Source organism: Lagopus leucura, unplaced genomic scaffold (genome assembly GCF_019238085.1).
Source record: "Lagopus leucura isolate 7727_CA_CO unplaced genomic scaffold, USGS_WTPT01 Super-Scaffold_100030, whole genome shotgun sequence".
Classification (NCBI taxonomy): Eukaryota; Metazoa; Chordata; class Aves; order Galliformes; family Phasianidae; genus Lagopus; species Lagopus leucura.
This window is the reverse complement of record NW_024962281.1, coordinates 1,430,186-1,448,097: the sequence shown is the minus strand read 5'-3', so window position 1 is coordinate 1,448,097 and position 17,912 is coordinate 1,430,186. Positions and strand designations below refer to the sequence as shown.

Here is a 17,912-nt window from a genome sequence, read left to right as displayed (position 1 = left end):
TGTACAGCCATGTACAGCCATGCACAGCCATGTACAGCCATGTACAGCCAAGCACAGCCATGCAAAGCCATGTACAGCCATGTACAGCCAAGCACAGCCATGCACAGCCATGTACAGCCATGCACAGCCATGTACATCCATGTACAGCCATGTACAGCCATGCACAGCCATGCACAGCCATGCACAGCTTCTTGCTCTTTTCTTTGCAGTAACCCCACAGATCTGCAGCCCACCCTGCCCACAGCTCCCAGGCAGGAATTCTGCCAACTCCATTTCTTCCATCACTTTGACGATGTCTATCACAGCTTGGTTTTTCACCATGGGATGCCTCGATCTGTGAGATAAACTTTTAGATAAATGATTTGGACAAACGAAAGAATTAACCAGAATTCCGAATGACAGCTTCCAACACTTGGGCACTGGCCAAGGAACTTTCAAAAGCTGAAATAATAGCTCAGATCTGAGAGATTCTGCAAGGCCCATAAATTAAATAACCCTCTTCAAACCCGCCGCCGGATCTGCCATGGGGCTGAGATTTGCCTGGACTTCATCCAAATAATGGGCTTCAAAATTAAATGTTTTCGCAGGATGTTGTTTTTTGGATATTTTGGATGTTTTTAACTATTAAGTAAAGAAATAAACTGAAACCCCACGGAACTTGTTGCACACGAACATAGAGAAGGTCCCATAGGGTCAGAAAGGCACCAGAAGGTGCTAATTTAGGCCGGGGAAATGGAAATTAAGATGAAACCATCATGGACAAGTGATGAATGCATGAAAAGCTATACTCTGAGAAACAACAACTGCTGGGAGGGCGAATCCAACCCCAGCTGCACACAAGCCATGCAGCTCTGCATGGAGCTTTCCTCCTGCAGGCACTGAGTGCATGCAGTCAGCATTGCCTTAGGGACTGCTTCCAATCCCAAACGAGAGAGGTGCAGCCCATGTCAGAACCTGCAATAAGCATTCCCAACCCATGCAGCCAAGGAGCTGCATGAGAGTCCCACCTTCATTTAGAAGTGAAATACAGGTGGTTGTAAGGAATAAAAACTGCATCCTGTGAAACATGTATGTAGAATCATAGGATTGTTAAGGTTGGAAAAGACCACAGAGCCCATTAGTTCAAAATATTTCCAGCACAGACAGAAACCTGAAGATCCCACGCCTGGGGTTAACACCATAAGCTGAAACAAAGGGGCTGTAAAAATGCTTTCCCCACCTTAACGATAGAAGTATTTTAATTCTCAGGTGATAACATTAACAAGAGCTTGGAATTTTACATTGGCTACATCAGATAGAAGCGCAACAGATGCTCTTTGAGACAAATCATTCATCCGGAACCTCCAGGCAAAAAAAAGCTGAAGGAAGCATTTCTGAGCTTGATGAATGTCCCATTAAAACGAACTTTTCATCACATCTCATTTAGTGAGCAATGTGGGGAGCTGCATTCTGCAGCACACAACAGGAGGATGCCTTTGGGCTTGCTGCCCACCTGCAGAGATGCAGTACTCTCCACACACACCCTCTGCAGCTCAATTTGTGTGGGAGTACCCTGCAGGCTCCCAGCCCCTTTGCACACACTTTTGCACCATCTGACGCCCATCAAGCACCCAAAGGTGCCCTTTGCAAAGGGTAAATTGGCGTGGCAGGTGGACAAGTGGTCCAGCAGTTGGTGACCCTGCACAAAGAAGGGGGGTTGAAACTGGATGATCGTTACGGTCCCTTTCAACCCAGGCCATTCTATGATTCTATGATCCTGTGAAGTGCAGTTCGCAGCGCATGCCCTGCTGCAGGTTTTCTTGTTGTATTCCTGCATGCATTCTTGTTGTACACCCAGTTGTGCAGTGAAACGTTTTCCAAGTAGAAATGGAGAAATAGAAAATGTAACTGCAGGTGCTACAGGGGGTCAGCACTGCTGGGGGTTCCAAAGCTATGTGAAGATCCTGCAGGACAATAATGCTGGGTAAGGGGTGTGAAAGGTGCCATGCAGCAGCCATGAAGCCACCCGCAGGCACCAGATGTGCTTGCAAGGAGCAAAGAAGAAATGCTGAGCGTCTTGAGCATCTTAAGCCACATGCAGCCTAGGAGGAAGAATACATTCATAACCCACAGATCAACATTTAAATCATTGCAAAGATATCAAAGGAACTTATGTCTATATACTCCAGGCCCAGCATCCCTCTACAGAGAGGGCTGTAGGCTGCCCTCAGCCTTTTGCCAGCACCCCGAGGAGTGCAGCCCTTGCCCAGAAGAAGGCAATTTGAGCTGTCAGGCTGTGGGGATCCTTAAAATCATCCTCTGTGTGGGCAGATGCTCAAAGGCCTTATGGGAGGGTCATTATTGGGCCTTCCAGATAAACACGGGGCTTCTGCTGGACGCTGGAGGGTGGCACACGGAACGCAAAGCTGGATATCTGCAGATCTGTGATAACAAAGGAAGGAAGCAGAGGGACACCGGTGGCAAAGGAGAGCCTGAATGAAGCGCTGGAAAAAGAAACAAAGAGGTGATAAGGCTCCGGGGTGGAAAAATACTGGAAACAAACACCGAGCAAAACACTGGGAGGTAAAAAAGTAGGGTGAGCAGAGGGGTGAGATTGAATTCATGATCACGTCTGACTTTCCCTTTGAGTAATGCATGGTCTGTGTTACAGCATGCTGGAGAGTTTCATGCTCAGCAAAAGGAGCACACCGGAGATTCTGCTATCAGCTCAGGGCCAGGGTTTGCTCCCACAGTGAGATCTGTATCACCTCCTGGTGATCCTGGTGGTTTCTGTTCCAGCAGAGCAGCTCATTTTTGGAAATGACTAAAAATACAGCTGAAAAGTCATCGAGTTATCAGAGACACAAAAAAGTAATAGAAATCACTGAGTCCACTTTTCATCACCACAATGTGAGTGGGACTGGGCCCTTTTCAGGCTGCAGAATTGTGTTGGCTTTGGTCAGAGAAAGCAAGGAGGTGTGTGAGCAACTGGGGGGAATGGGGCAGTGAGGATGGGATTCTGATGTCCTCCTTCCCAAAACCTGGGGATCGAGGGGTCAGGAATTAATTCCTGATGCTGTACGGTGATCTGAGGTCTGGTCACCACATGGACAGGTTCCAGGGGGAGGAATTGAACTGCAGATACTTTTATTCAGAGTAAAACTGACTCTCCTTCAGCTCAGTTTAATGTGTTTTGGAATGCAATTTAATTTGGAAGGAGCACACCCGCAAGTTTGAACTGATGTGGCCGATTTCCATCGCATTTCACATGGGTTAACAGTCAGGTGAGGTGAGGGGCAGCCTGGGCTGAGGACGTGAAAGGCCTCGAAGAGAAAACCTCCCCAAGTCAGTAACTTTCCCACCGGATTTCTGAAAGGAATGCTTTAATAGTGGGGATTTCAGTGTTTTCATCATCTGTTTTCTGGGCCAACAAATTACTTTGAGAACCCAGCAGTGCCGGGCTGCACTCAGAAACCACCCTGGGACCAAAGCCCCATCCCTGCTTCCCAGCAGCCAGCAGTAGGGAATTTTCCCCTGCAGGATGGTGGGAGCTGCTCCTCCAACACTGCACACTGTGTCAGTGCTCGGCTGGGAGGGTTTTCTAATGCAAGAAGGAAACCTCAGGCTGGGCAGCTCTGCGAGCGGTGATATCACCCAGGAATGAGGGATGATTCATCACTGCTGCACAGACAAAAGGGAGCTCTGCAGCCTGGTGTGGACATAAAGGATGGGTGAAGCACTGCTGTTCCTGCTGCATCTCAGCTCTCCTGGAGGTGTGATCCCATCCAGACAAACAAGGCTTGCTGTGTTTGGGGTTCAGAACAGCCACAATCTGCCCCAAATCAGGAACGAGGCTGCAGCTCCCACCCAGCCCTGGCCAAAGCATCCTGCACAGCCCAGGCACGGCAGCCTCAGACAAACCCTCCTGTGGCACAAGCAAATGCACACGAAAACATTTTGCAGAGAATAGCACATAAATCAAAGTCACAGAAACCGGGCAACATGAAGCCACTTCATGAAACTGGACCTTTCTAACAATGCCTCCTTTGTTCAGCCCTGTTTGGAAGTCAGAGATTCCGGCCCAGCCCTGCCCAGGCAGAGCACTGTTTCCCAAGCTCCAGCATTATGAGGTTCCTGCTCACAACTCTGCTTCCAATGGAGCCCAGGTGAGAACTTTGCCCACTCTGCCTCTAGGCTGCCACCCAACACCACGCCACCCAACTGTGTCCTATCCAACACCACGTCACCCACTGTTGTCCTGTCTGATGCTGTGCTCCCAAATGCCGTGCCAGCCAGAAATCTCTGTGGCACAAGCATCCTTCTGGCATCCCAATGTATTTTGGGGGATGCAGTGCATTGGGGAACAGCCCCATTTCTCACTGTACAGCTGAGGGGACACAACACTGCCCTGGCAGCCCAAGACCCTTCCTGGGCACAGCCACAGTGAGTTGGCACAATCTCCCAAGCTGCTTGAACCCAGTCCATCATTCTGTTTGGAGTTTCAACCTTCTCCTTCAACACGCATGTTGTGATGAACAACCAGTAAAGCCTCTTATTTCACCAAAATATCACAGCATCTGCCTCACACTCTTGGGGAAGCAGCAGAAATTTGCATTGGCTGTGGCCACACGATTGGTTTCGGTCACTTTGTTCAGTTTTGCTTTGACCACATCAATCATCCAAACACCCCCAAAATCAAAGCGAAACCAAACTGAGCGCCTGCAAACCCCCGGGGATGTTTGGTGCTTCCCCAGAGATGCTGGGTGCCACCGGAAGCTGGGAGCCCCCACCCCAGACTCCTTTCCCGGCGGGGACAAGGAGCTCCGCTCACCTATCGGGGTGCCACCAGCTTTGTAGCACAGCACGGGGACCCCGCAGGGTCGCCCAACACGCGGACGGGTCCCAACCTCCCCCGACGGGACGCGCTCCCCAGCTTCCCCGCTCCCCGCCGGTCCCCACCCGGCCCCGCACCCCCCCGCCCCGCCGCCCGGGCCCGCCCCCCCGGCCCGCCCCACTGCAGGGCCGGCCTCGGGGCCTCGGAGCCGCTTTAAGTGGATGCGACGGCGGCGGGCGGGAGCGGAGCGCAGCGCTGGGCACGGAGCCCCGACCCCGCTATGCCGCACTCGGTGGCCCTGCGCGGCCCCTCGCCGTGGGGCTTCCGCCTGGTGGGCGGTAAGGACTTCAGCACGCCGCTGACCATCTCCAGGGTGAGCGGGGCGGGGGGCTGCGTTCATTCATCCATCCCTCCCTCCCTCCCGGGTCAGCGTTCGGCTCCGGTGCAGATGCTGCTCGGCCCCTTTTGTAGTCTTTAGTTCCTGAGATTTAGGTTTAAAGTTGGCAAGGCGCACGGGTTCGTTCCCAAAAGCGGGTCTGTGGGATCTGGGGGGGGGCACCGGTGGGGTTGGGGCGGAGTCCTGTGCGTGGCTACGGGGTCTATGGGACCCATGTGGGACTGGTGGTTGGACGAAGTGTACTCGTAGTGCTGCATGACAGCCCGAAGATGCGTTCTGGAAACTTCTTAAAAGCATCTCGGTGAGCGCACAGTGGGCTCTGTGTGTAGAGAGAGCGAGCTGAGCCCCGCGCACGGTGGGGTTGTTCCCGTGCTCCATGCCTACATTGCAATGGGAGCAGTGCCCAACGCTGCTCAGCCCTTCCTCTGGGTTTGGGGGTATCCGTGGGCTCGGTAAACACTGAGAGCATTGAGAGGCTCTGGGAACAGCTGGATCGTAAAACTGTTGTCCTAACACATAAAAGCTGTTTGCCATCTCTTTCTTCGCCCGCCAAAGCCATGACAGAAAATGGAAAACATTTACCCTGTGCTATAAAGAATGAATTAGGGAAGAAAGCGCCTCTTAAAATCTGCTGGTTTGTGTTGGAGCTCAGATGCGCCTCTCGCGTAGCTCCCAGTGACTGCTTTTGTTCTGGTGCCCCTCATGGGGTGAAGGATGGATGTGGGGGAGCTCGGAGAGGGCAAATAAAGAGGAGGTGAAAGGAAAACTCTCTTTCCCTTTTCCCTCCCCCCCAGCTGTGCAGAGTAATACTGAACTTCACAGCTGCCTGTGGGTGTCTGCGCGAGTGTTTCTGCTGTGCAATAGAACATCTTAAGGCAGAGGTGGGAGCTGCTTTGCTGTTGCTTTGAAAAAGTTTGGCTTAATGTTCAACAAGAGAAAACAAAGTCTGCTTCTGCACAGTGAGGCAGTGCGCAGCTGGGATGTGGGACCTGGAGGTGTGAGAACAGCATTTATTGGGACAGGTCCTCCTCTGAGCAGAAGAGGGTGTTGCAGGGTGGTGCTCAGGTCGTGGATCAGGCTCTCCTCCCTCTCATCCAGCTCCTGGTGCTGTCCTGGCTGGGTGGGAGGCGATGCTCCTGTGATGGTGCACGGCATGATGATGGGCATTGGGCATACTGCAGTTCCCATCCTGGGCTCTGCTCCTACCATAAAGAGCCCTTGCTGGCTTGGGAAATAACACCCAAAAAGGGTGCAATGAAGGAGGAACTGCTGGGTTCCCTCTGCAGTGGTAGCAATGGCCGGGGCTGGGGGGCCTCTGAGAGCTGTGCACAGAGCAGGTGTGCTGCCATGCTCCTTCCATCTCAGAATCGTAATGAGATAATTAAACTAATTGCTTGAGCAGCATTTAGGTCCCTCTGTTGGGCCAAACTGAGTCCGTGGCCCCTAGTCCCCCCCCCCCACCTGGGGTAAGAGGAGATCTGCAGGGCTGCAGACAGAAGTGTGGGAGGGATCCTCTCCCCGCAGCCCATTGTTGAGGCTCTTGGCTGGCTTTCGCCTCCTTCCAAGTGCTCTCTTATTTATTTTGTATTAAAACGTCATTAAATTACAAACAGAGACTGTAAAAGGCAGAAGCCATGGTGGGAGGAGGGAGCAGACCGTGGGGCTCCTGCATGCTGCTGTGAGCATCGTCTGCCTGCCTGCTGCGTGGGGAGCAGAGTGGGGTGCTGGGTGCATGGCTGCGTGCTGCTGGTTACAGTGGGAGCTCAGTGGCTGTGTTTTGGGATTTGAGATGGCTGTGGGTGGCTTTCAGACAGGTCTCGGTGCCAAAGCTGTCTGCCTCTTTCTAATCCTACTCCTACTTGTTGTGAAATGTGAATTCCCTGTGTAGGGATGGTGGGTGGTGGAGGGTGGTGGAAAAAAAGTCTTGGTTGCTCGTAGGTTGGTTTCTCTGGTCTTTGCTAGACTGCTGAAGGAAATGATTTGTCTTCAGCCCCAGTAGCCCTGTGTTGTTTGGAGCTCATGCTGCTGCCTTCCTGGAGAGCTCTTCCAAAACCTAGCTGAGTGCCATTGCTCTGATGGCAGAGATATTAAATCAGTGGAGACCAACCCCAAAGTGGGGCTGGGGGGGGGGGGGGTGGGAAAGAGATAAAGAAGTGATGCTGTGAGGGGAGCTGTTGGAGCAGCGGGTGCTCAAAGCCAAGCCTTGGGCAGTACCTGCAGAGGATGAACATGGAGAAAACATAGCTTTGGCAGTGTGGAAAACAATGATGTTGTACAACACTGGTTTGAAATGGGGCTTGAATGAGTTACCAGGGCTTGCTTTACCCATGAGCTCCCTATGTGGCCACAGTTGCACAGGTGCAGCTGGTGGTGGCGAGTCCATCACTTGCAGCTGTTCCCAAGGAGCTCATTAAATTGATCCATGATCTATTTGAAAGCAATTCTCTTCCCACTGTGCTTTGCTAATGATAAATGGGGATTGCATCGAGAACAGCTGATGCTGAGCTCGAGGGCTTGAGCTGGAGCACGAAGTTCTCCAGCCTTAGAGATAAGGAAATGCAAATGCTGATGGGTGGGCCTAGGGGGAGCCCTGCTTTGCTTTGTGCTATGGTTACAGAAAGTTGGAGCTGGGCGTAGTGCATTGTGTAATTAAAGGTTCCTCCTTCTAGGGATATTTATAGGGGAAGGGAAGTGACCCAGAGCGTCTGCTTAGAGTCTGTTTAATGACTCAGTAGAAAGTGGGTTTGGAGCTGGGTTCATTTTCTGGTAGCTGTCAGCTGCTGTTCCTTGGCTGAGGGGGGTGACAACAGGGCTGTGCTGGGGCTGCTGCAGCTCCATGCAGGTATGTGGAACAACTGACACAGTGCTGTGCCCATAACCACATCAGTCACTGCTGTGGGTCTGTGTGGGATCGCAGCTGGTCTGCCCCTTCAGAAGATAATCAGTCATTAGTGTAACTAGAATGTATTTAATGGCCTGAACTTGCCCGTGGAGTTCCTGCAGCAGCTGGCATTGCCTCCTGCCCAGCTCTGCCAATGCCAAGTGCTGCTGCTGTTTGTCATAGCAGCTTGGCAGGTATTGACAAATGGACTGAATCCAGTGTTAGTAAATGTATTTTTCTTAAACTAAAAGGCTATTTAATGGCATTTAAGAAAAGGACACAGTCGTTCTTTTATCCACTGCCCCCAGCATCGGTATACATGCTGGCCTCCAGGAGAGTAGCAGAGCATGCATTTTCAGCTATGGGTGTGGAACCGTAACACGAGGAGAGCAAGAAATAATGGGTCTGCAATCCATTATCTGGGCATTGTTTGTCAAGTTCGGGTTGGCTTTTCAGTGTAAGGAACTTTTCTGTTTGAGCAAATAGTTCTGTTGCAGGCTGGGGAACTCGAGGAGGGGTTCTGTCTGTGGAGGAATTCCTATGAGGGGTGCTGTGTTTGCTCCCCCCTTGCTGTGCTCCTGCCCACTGAATGCTGTGACTTATGGGGTGGGTGTTCTGCAGGCTGGGATGGCAGAGTGGGGCTGATAACCCCATAGGTGCCCACCTGTTGGCTACAGGGATGCAGCTGGAAATGCCAGCGAAGGGCATGTGGCTTTCCCTTTGTTCAGCTGCTAGGCCATAAAGCTATTTCTTAGCTTTCTATGCAAATGCTGTGTATTGGATTGTTTGTTAAGTGGAAATGACACACTTTGCTGTGTGCTTTGAAATAATGGCTCTGGTCGAGCCTAAAGCAAGGAACACCTCTGGCTTCTGCTGCCCTTCAGCTTTCCTGTCTGTATGAAAGAGCTGTGTCACTGTTGCAGGTTTGTGTTTGTTCCAAGGTGGTTCAAATGGGAACAATGTTTTTAAATGGAAGGAATTCATTTTGCTTGTTCTTTCACCGTGGTTGGTCTCGCAGTGATGGCTGTAAGGGGCTCAGTGGAACATCTGTGCCATTCTGGTACTCAGCACTGAACGTGAACTGAAGATGAGCGCTCACAGAAGCATTGCAGAGATGTTTGCTGCTGAAGGTACTGAGACATGGAGGCTTCACTTAATAAATGGAAGCAGAGTAAGAGCTGGTGCAGGAGACAGCAGCAGTATTGCATGTTGGAAGGAAAGCTACTGCTAATTACCCTAATCAAGCACGCTGATAATCCCAAGTGGGAAACCAGGCGGAAAGAATGATTCACAGAGGTCTATTCATACCCAGGCTGACCTTGGTGCGGGTGCAGCAAAACAAATGCGGCACACCCCTGAGAGTGCTTCAGGCCTCCACTGGGTCGAACAAAGCAGAAAGGGTTCTTTTGGCTCTTGTTAGAATATTGACATCACCTTCATTTCAGAGATTGAAAGATTGCCTGTTGGAACAGGTAGGCAGAGCTGCTTGGAGAAGTGCATGGGTGTAACCTGCTTGATGCAAGGATAAAGTAGAATGAAGTGAGGTATTGGAGTGCTGCTGTTGGTGTGGGCAGCGTGCAAGGGAAATACCTGGGGTGTTTGGTTTGGTCTTAAACTTTGTGTTGCTCTATAGCACAGTAAGTGTTGGTTAAACATAGAATCATAGCTTGGATTGGGTTGGGATAGAGCTCTGAAGGCCACCTGGTCCCACTCCCTGCAGTGGGCAGGGGCACCACAGCTCAGTGCTCAGAGCTTCCCAGCCTGACCTGTGCCTCTCCACCTTTAGCATAAGCAACTTCTTCCTTATAACCAATCTAAATCTCCCCTTTTTCAGCCTGAAACCATTTCTCCTCGCCCCATCTCCTTCCCTTTAGGAACTGAGGGGCCACTTGTGTAGGTGTTCCTGCTGGAGGGACATCAGTCCTTTACTGCAAGTGTGTCACTGTGGGCTATGTGGCATTAACACAGTTGCAATTCACTCTTCTTGTTTGGGGGAAGTGCAGGTGGTGTCTGCAGGTGGCACAATGAGTCCTAGAGCATGCACATCCTCTTACAATCCTCTTACAGCTCCGTGTCATCTCCTGGCTCTGATACCCAAGCACGCAGTGAATTATCTATATGCTTTAAGTCACCTGTGTCCACGGGTGCTGGAGTGTGGGGCTGATAATGCAGCCAGAGCAAACTTGTTAACAGGAGGTGCAGACTGTGATTTGCTGTGGGTGGGGACTGCAGTGAGGCACCAGCTGTGAGTGTGATGGGTTTGTGCACAGCCATGAGCGCCACGTGTGCTGTGAGCCCTGCAGATAAGGGCCGAGGCGTTTGGTTTCAACGTCAGTGCTTGCATGCAGCCCCGAGCAAGAGGAGGATATGTTGGGCCATTGGAGCAGTGGCAGAGCCATGGAGCACGGTGTATGTGAATGTCTCCATGCATGGGGGGGGTTGCAGAAAGTAAGCCTCTCTGACCATACAGAACAGATCCCTATTTAAAAAAAAATCTCTGTGTGAGAGTATTTCCACTCATAAGTTTTCCAAACATCACGAAGATGCCTTTGGAGCTCCTCCCTCGCTCCATCCTTCTTGTCAACTGGAGAAGCAAAACCTTGCAGCTCATGTTCTCACCCATTAATCCTTACATAATTCTGCTGAAATACTGACCCTGGGAGCTGTCACCCACTGTAAGGCACAGAATGCTGCCTGGAAGCCCTCAGCACACACAGGGCTTTCAGCACAAAGGCCAAACCTTGTGGGATATCTCCATGCACAGATAAAGCAGGGGAAGGTGGTGGTGTGGCAGCAGCATGGGGCTGATGGCATGTTGCCTTCACCAGGCTGGGATTTCAGGTTTGCTCTCCAGCTGGGTGTGAGCTGCTTGTGCTGAGTGCCTTGTGCTTGGTGGCACTGGCAGGGTGTGCTGAGCATACTCTGAGGGCAGTTCTGCAAGCAGCTTGGGGTTTCACTCTGCAGTGTGCCCATGGGATTCTCCAAAGAACCGAAATTCCTGGAGATGGTGTGGGAAGTTGGGGCTTTCCTGCGGTGCTGAGTCCAACGGGACAAGCCTTAGGTGCTGCACAGCTTCTATTTAAGCAATTATAAAAATGCAACTGGATTAGTGAGGAATGTATGTTGGCTCAAGGCACAGTGCTTTGGAACACTGAGGAACATCCCTGTGAAGAGTGCTCAGAGGATTTGGGGGCTCTGTCTCTGTTAGATGGCCACCAAACCCCGCTTCTTCCTGTGCTCAGACAGTGCTGCTGTCAGAGCAGCCATGGCTGCACTGTGTGCCTCCTGTGAGCACAAGTCTGCTTTGTTTAGAAGCTGAGAACTTTGTCACACTACCTTGAGAGGCTCTCCAAGGCTTTAATCAGGCTCTTTTGATCATGCTTGCAGAGCAGAAATTTCCCCATGACTTGTCAATCTTAAATCCAAGGTAGTGTGTTACAGTGTGGTCTGCATAGGGTTGCGTGGGACTGCGCATCTTAACTCATTAAGTGCTGTGAAAGTGATTTTGTTAATTGATGGGATGAGTTGTTTTGTTGCTGTAGTATTCAATATGTTCATCTACTAATGTAACTTTTTAACGTGACCCGTAAAGCTTTTGCACAAGCGTTAGATGGATCTTAATGGTCTCTCCCAACCATAATGATTCATTATTCCAGCTGGTGATGTTGACCAGGTTCTGGACCCTCTTGTGCAGAACTGCTGCTGGGTGGGACTGCAGTGCTTGGGTCGGTCCCTAGCTGCCAACAGGGTGGTGGCAGTGCCATCAGAGCAGCACTGGGTTCCTGCTGGGGGTTGGCTCTGTGCTGGCTGCTTGTGTGGGGCTGGTGCCCTGCAGCGGTTGTGCTCCAGGACTGAAGGAATCGTGCTATGCGTGTTACAAAAGTCAACTCTTAGTGCAAATAATACTGCTTACCAAACTAGATAGCTGGTGCTGGGAGCTGTGCTGGCTTAGTGGAACACTTGCCTCAGTGTGCATTATTTCCTTGGCCCAAAGTCAGATGCTAGCACTCAGTAAATCACAGCGGGGCCCCAGCGGCCAGATGAGAGGCACTGCTGGACTTGGGGCTTTTCCCAGACCTGCTCCAGAGCATCCCCATGGCTGCTGGGTTGATCCTATTGCAGCATAGCCTGGTGGTACTTCCCATGGGCAGTGCTGGGATGGAATTGCCCTTGATGTGGTTACACCGATGTCCTCAGTGAGCAGCAGTGCTGGGCTCTGGCATAGGTCTGGTGCTGTTACCCTGCTCGTGGTCCCCCCCCCAGTCCCTCTGTGCTGGCACTGGGCTGGTGCTCTCAGTGCAGCAGCCATATCTGCCACAGGGACAGAGCACAGGTAGAAGGATGGTGTGTGGGCATCTGCTTCCCCTTGTTTTAGTTCTGTTTCCTCTGGTGTTTTGTGTTGATATCTTACACGTATACACGCTGTGAGAGGGAAACAAAGAAGCAATCCCTTACTCCTGCAGAGGGGTTAAATGCAGAAGGTTGTTCTCTCCTGCCAGGTCTTGGCTCTGGAGCTCAGGGAGTGCCACACGTTGCGTGTGTGCTAAGGGGCACGGGGGGGAGGGGGGGGGGAGGCTGCATGTGGATGGAGCTGCAAGGCTGTGTGTGCAAGAGGCTGTGATGGGGGGGGAACTCCACAGCAGCTCCTTCCTGGCACCGCTGGGCACCTCCCAAACAAGCCTTGTTGCTGGTTTTCATAAACACGTCCTATTCTCAAGAATCAGCTCCTCTGACAGAGGCCCCTCTGGAGAGCACACAGCCCCAGTGACTCGGAGCAGATTGGTTTTGCAGCGTTTGTAACCGTGATGTATCCAGTTACTCTGAAATTGGTGCTTCGTTCACATCATGCACGCTGCTTGCGGCGCAGCAAAGCCCTCTCAACAGAGGCATGGATGGGTGGATGTCTATGTTAGCAGCTCCCTGCTGTCCCCCCTGCTGCCCCAGGATTTCAGTGCCCAGCTGATGTGGCGTCCATGTGAAGTGCATGGCTGCACCCTAACAGAGCTGCAGCCGTAGAGCGTGAGGGTCAAGGCTTCCCTGTTTGTGGAGGTGGATACTCAGTGCTGGTGTGGTGGCAGCTGTTTTTGGGGAGGAAATGTGGCTTCTGAAGTCCTCAGAGCATTCAGGTTTGAGCTGACCCATGTCCCTCTGCTCCTTCCCATTTACTTGCGCATTTCCATGCGGTAAGCTGGAGGCTGGACTGCAAATGTGCTACAACAAAGCTTATTACACTTAATGCTGTGCCCTTGTCTTCATGTCTTGCAGGAGGCTGTGTGGCTCCACATAGAGCAGGTAGGGCTGTACCACAGCCTGGTCCTGCCCTCAGAACGACACAGTGGCACAGCCTGGTTTGCTTTGCTCTGGCACCTTTTGGTGCTGATGGTGTCACACAGCTGCAGTTGGGAGAACTTGGCTTGGAGCATCTCAAGCATTCATCACTGGCAGATGTGAGCTCTGGACCTGCCACGTGTTCCTGTGCTGGTTCCCAGACTATGACCCTGATGCTGTATCTCAAACTAATGTGCTCTTGGAGCTCTGCTCTGTTTCCAGCCCTCAGTCATCTCCATGGATAGCATAAAATGCTAACATGAAGATGCTGCCAAAATAATCTGAAATAATCCAGAAACCGAAAATAGGAAACAGCAAAGAGCCCCATCTATGAGCAGCTTTTCTCCAAGGAAGGTATGGTCTGGTTAAGATCAGTGTAAAGGGAGAAATGCATCAGACACGAGGAGCAGATGAGAACAAGATGTGGTGGCGTTGGGTCGGGCTGTCAGCACAGGGCTGGGTGGCCGACACCAGGGGATGCATGTGGCAGCACGTTGTTCTGCAGAGGTGTGTGCTTGGAGGTGCTCCACGGGCTCCTGCCTGGCACAGGGCAGGGCTGGCAGCTTCTCAGGCTGTGGAAGGAGCCTGGTGCTGGGGAATGCCATTGTTTCTAATGTGGGTTCAAAGAAAAACAAAAGGATAAATGAATTCCCGGGGGGGGGGGGGGGGGGACACGACCAACAAAAACAATTAATCTCTCCGGGATTAAAATGCCCCATGTCACAACTCTGCAGCCGATATGCTCTGCGGTGAGAAATGCCTCCCTTTGTTTGCTCTGGGCTGAGTCAGAGGCAGCCAGGAGGTGGCTGGGCAGGTTTGTTTGGAGGAACTATTGAAGAGCAAAGGGTGAGCGCTGATCTGCGCCGACAGCACGACAAAAGGCTCAGCATGGCATCAGCTCTGCTCAGCTGCACGGAGCGTTCAGAGCTCCCCGTGCACCTCCAGGTTCAGGGCACAAACGCTGTGGCGATGCACTTGCAGACATGCTTACCTGTCCTGTCTGTGTGTTGCACTGTTTTGTTTTATCCCGAGAGTTAAAAGTGTAATAATTGGGTTGATGTAAAGGAAAGGGTAACTTCTCAAGGTTTTTCTGTAGGCTGTGGGATTGGCCCTGTGTCTGAGCACAGGCGGTACCCAGCCGTGTCAGTGGTACCTTGGGAAGGGAGTTGGAAGCTCTGTAAGGTTTTGATGTTCCTACACAAACAGTCAGGATGGGCTGTGGGGATGGATGGGCTGTGGGACATTCTGTGCAGAGCTACAGAGTGACGGATCCTTGAACAACGGTCAGGAAAAACTGATGTGAAACGCAACGTCCCTGCAGGAAGCAATTAGGGTGACTGCTCTCACCCTTAAATTACATCTTTTTCCAGAGTTTTTATGTGCTTCTAGGGACTGATTCCCAGAGCTTGTTTTAAGGCCTGCGGGCTGAAGGAGTTGGACTTGATGGTCCTTATGGGTGCCTTCCAACTCAGGCTATTCTGTGATGCTGTGTTGAAGGAGGGCATTGTGGTGTTTGAAGGGGACCTGGGCACGTGCTGGGGCTGATGGAGCCCTGTGGGCTGAGAGCTGGCACCTGATGGCATCTCTGTGTGGCATGAACCCCAGAGATGTTGGTGTGAGCCCAGGTGGAACCCAAGTGCTGTTGGCTTAGCAGAACACACGGGTCTTCTCCAGAGATGAGCACACTGAGGGAGCTGTTACTCCAATAAACATTAATTTCTTTAAATTGAGCATTCTTTTAAATGCATCTTCTATCTCTTCTCACCTAGATTAACCCTGGAAGTAAAGCAGCCCTGGCCAACCTGTGCCCTGGAGACATCATTCTGGCCATTAATGGGGAGAGCACGGAAGCCATGACGCACCTGGAGGCACAGAACAAGATCAAGGCATGCGTGGAGCAGCTGCTGCTGTCTGTGAGCAGGTGGGGACGGCCTGCTGTGCTGTGTCCTCAGCAGTGTATTGCAGTGGTGCTTTGCTCTTTTTGCTCTTTGTGCTCTTGTGTCCGTTTTGGTTGATCCTTCTGCAGAAGGCTTGCAGCCAACCCCAGAGCAGGCGTGCCGTGGGGTTTGGTTCTGGATGCATCCTGGTGCAGCTGTTCTGTGGTTTTAGACACACTGAGGCAAAAGCTGTTTTTGAAGGAGCACCGATTAAATGAGTGGGTCTGGATTCTCCCTCAGCACCTCTCAAGGGTCCCAGGGGCTGAGCAGGGTCAGACCCTGCAAACCTCCTATGTAGGAGGAGACCTGAGCAGAAGAAGCACTGGGGCCAAAACCCCATTTGGGAGAAGCCTCCCATATTCTGTTGGCTCCTACCCATTGTTTTCCTAAATGTCTCTTCCATGAATGTGTCTGGAGGTGCTGCCAGCTACACGTGGCATTTTTGTTTCTTAATATTTCAAAGCAAAATGAAGGTTTGTTTTGGTTTCTTTGCTTTCTGTTGAAGTTAGTCTTTTAGCTAAAGGCTTTTGATGCAAGTCACAAATGATCTGTTCCTTATAAGGCTCCTAAATGGCTGCTATCTCTTAGCAGATTTAAATAAATTTGTCATAATTATCCACTTCAGATTAAAAAGGCATTTCCTGCTATGAAGAAGCTGTCACTGAGTGTTTATGCATCTCTTAGGAAATATGTGGCTTCTGACTGGTAGCTGGGTCCCAGAGCGTGGTGCAGCCACCCTGCTTGCTGTGTGAGGAGCACTGCTGTGAAGCACAAACCTGGTTTTGTTCCTGGGGGTTCAAGGGGCAGAGGCACTTACAAAGCCTGACTGCTGCAGGGCCACTGAGCCCAGCCATGCTGTAGTGGTTACATGGCTGCAACTTTGGGAAAGAAAGGGGGAGGAGGAGAAAAGAAAGGACCCTTCATGCAGGTGGGACTTCTCTGGCTTTCACCAGGAGCAATTTTCAGGAGGCTGCTACCAAGTCCTGTTTCTCGGCCCCTTTTTAGCATCAATTGGTATGTCTTTGCTCATAGAAACTTAGAGTGGCTTAGACTGGGAGGGACCTTAAAGCTCATCTCATTCCAACCCCTGCCATGGGAAAGGTTGCCAACCTCTAGATCAGGCTGCCTAAAATGTCACCCACGTGGCCTTCAGTGCCTCCTGGGATGGGGCACTGCAGCCTCTCTGGGCAGCCTGGGTTGGTGCGTCACAGCCTCTGGGAAAAAATTTCTTCCTAATGTGTAACAGTCGTCTCTCCTCCTTTAATTTAAAGCCATTCCCCCCATATCAGACCGTGTAAAAAAAAGTCTGTTCCCCTCCTGCTTGTAAGCTCCCTTCAAGTACTGGAAGGCTGCATTGAGGTCTCCCTGGAGCCTTCTCTTCTCCAAGCTGAACAGACCTGATGCCCTCCAACTTAATTCATAGGATGCTCAGCCCTCTGGCCATCCTCGTGCCCCTCTTCTGGTCCTACTTCAACAGCCCCACATCCCTCCTGTACTGGGGGTCCCAGCCTGGACACAGTACTGCAGATGGGGCCTCACGAGTGCAGAGCAGAGGGGGACAATCTTTTGTTGAGGGAGATGGAGTTGCAGGTATTTTTTGCCCTGAACATTGACAATCTGTAAATGTGTCTGTGTGTGCAGTGTCATCCTGCAATGCTGAACTCATTCAGTACTTATATGTCCATGTTTATATGCAGAAGATAAAACTTAGCTGAATAGTGAAAGGGAACATTGTCATCACAGCAGCTTGAAGACTTCTTTCCATCTGCCCAGCCAGATGTGGGGCCGTGCCAGTGGCCATCGCTCACTTTGTGCCCAGCAAAGCTCTGATTGCTCTGCAGTGTGCCTGCTGGAGGTGGAAACTTTGTCATGCCTGGAACGGGGCTCTGCCAGATGTGACTCAAGAGCCTTGATGAAATCATCAGATTTTTCAACTGATTTTTTTTTTTTTTTAATCTGTAAGCTGAAGGCTGTATGGCTGCCCCCAATTCATGGCTATAGAACAGGACAGGAGGATGGTCCCCCACCTGGTGGGGACTGAGGGAGTCAGGGACAAGCATTGGAAGTTAGCCACTGAACTGTGGGCATTAAACTCTGAGCTGAAGCTGTTGTGCATCCCGCTGTAGGAGCCTGATGGAAGCTGCTGTGTTGAGGCAAGGTAATTCAGGGGTTTCTGACCTTTATCCCTGCTGACATGTTAGGACAAAGAGATGATGCTTTTATTTTACTTCAGCATACTGTGCTGACGGCACAGTGGTTCAGGAGTGGCAGCAGTTGCCCTGCGCGAGCATTGTGCAGTCCTGCTGTTCACCCATATCCTATAAAGGAGGTGATTTGTTCTTCAGAGCCATTTCCCATTTTGGTGCTCTGCAGCCCAGGGCTTGCTGGCAGCAATGTTTGCTCCTCAGAGGAAGCTGGCTGTATCATAGAATCATATCTGAGAGGTCTTTTCCAACCTTTGTGATTCTGTGTGTGTAAATGCAGATTTAAATCCCCTGGATGGATGCAGAGAGCAGCAGGGGCCCATGGAGGGGTCTGTGTGTGGGGTAGCTTAGC

At 51.4% G+C, this 17,912-nt stretch overlaps 1 protein-coding gene across 1 annotated transcript in view; it reads left to right on the top strand.

Annotated features, from left to right (window-relative positions):
* The first annotated feature begins 5,060 nt into the window (after window positions 1-5,060).
* PDLIM4 (PDZ and LIM domain 4) overlaps window positions 5,061-17,912 on the top strand; it is a 32,605-nt gene continuing 19,753 nt past the window's right edge. The window contains exons 1-2 of the mRNA XM_042881673.1: window positions 5,061-5,186; window positions 15,189-15,340. Coding sequence (XP_042737607.1) covers window positions 5,094-5,186; window positions 15,189-15,340 — 245 coding nt within the window. The 5' untranslated portion in view covers window positions 5,061-5,093. The remainder of the gene's footprint in view (window positions 5,187-15,188; window positions 15,341-17,912) is intronic.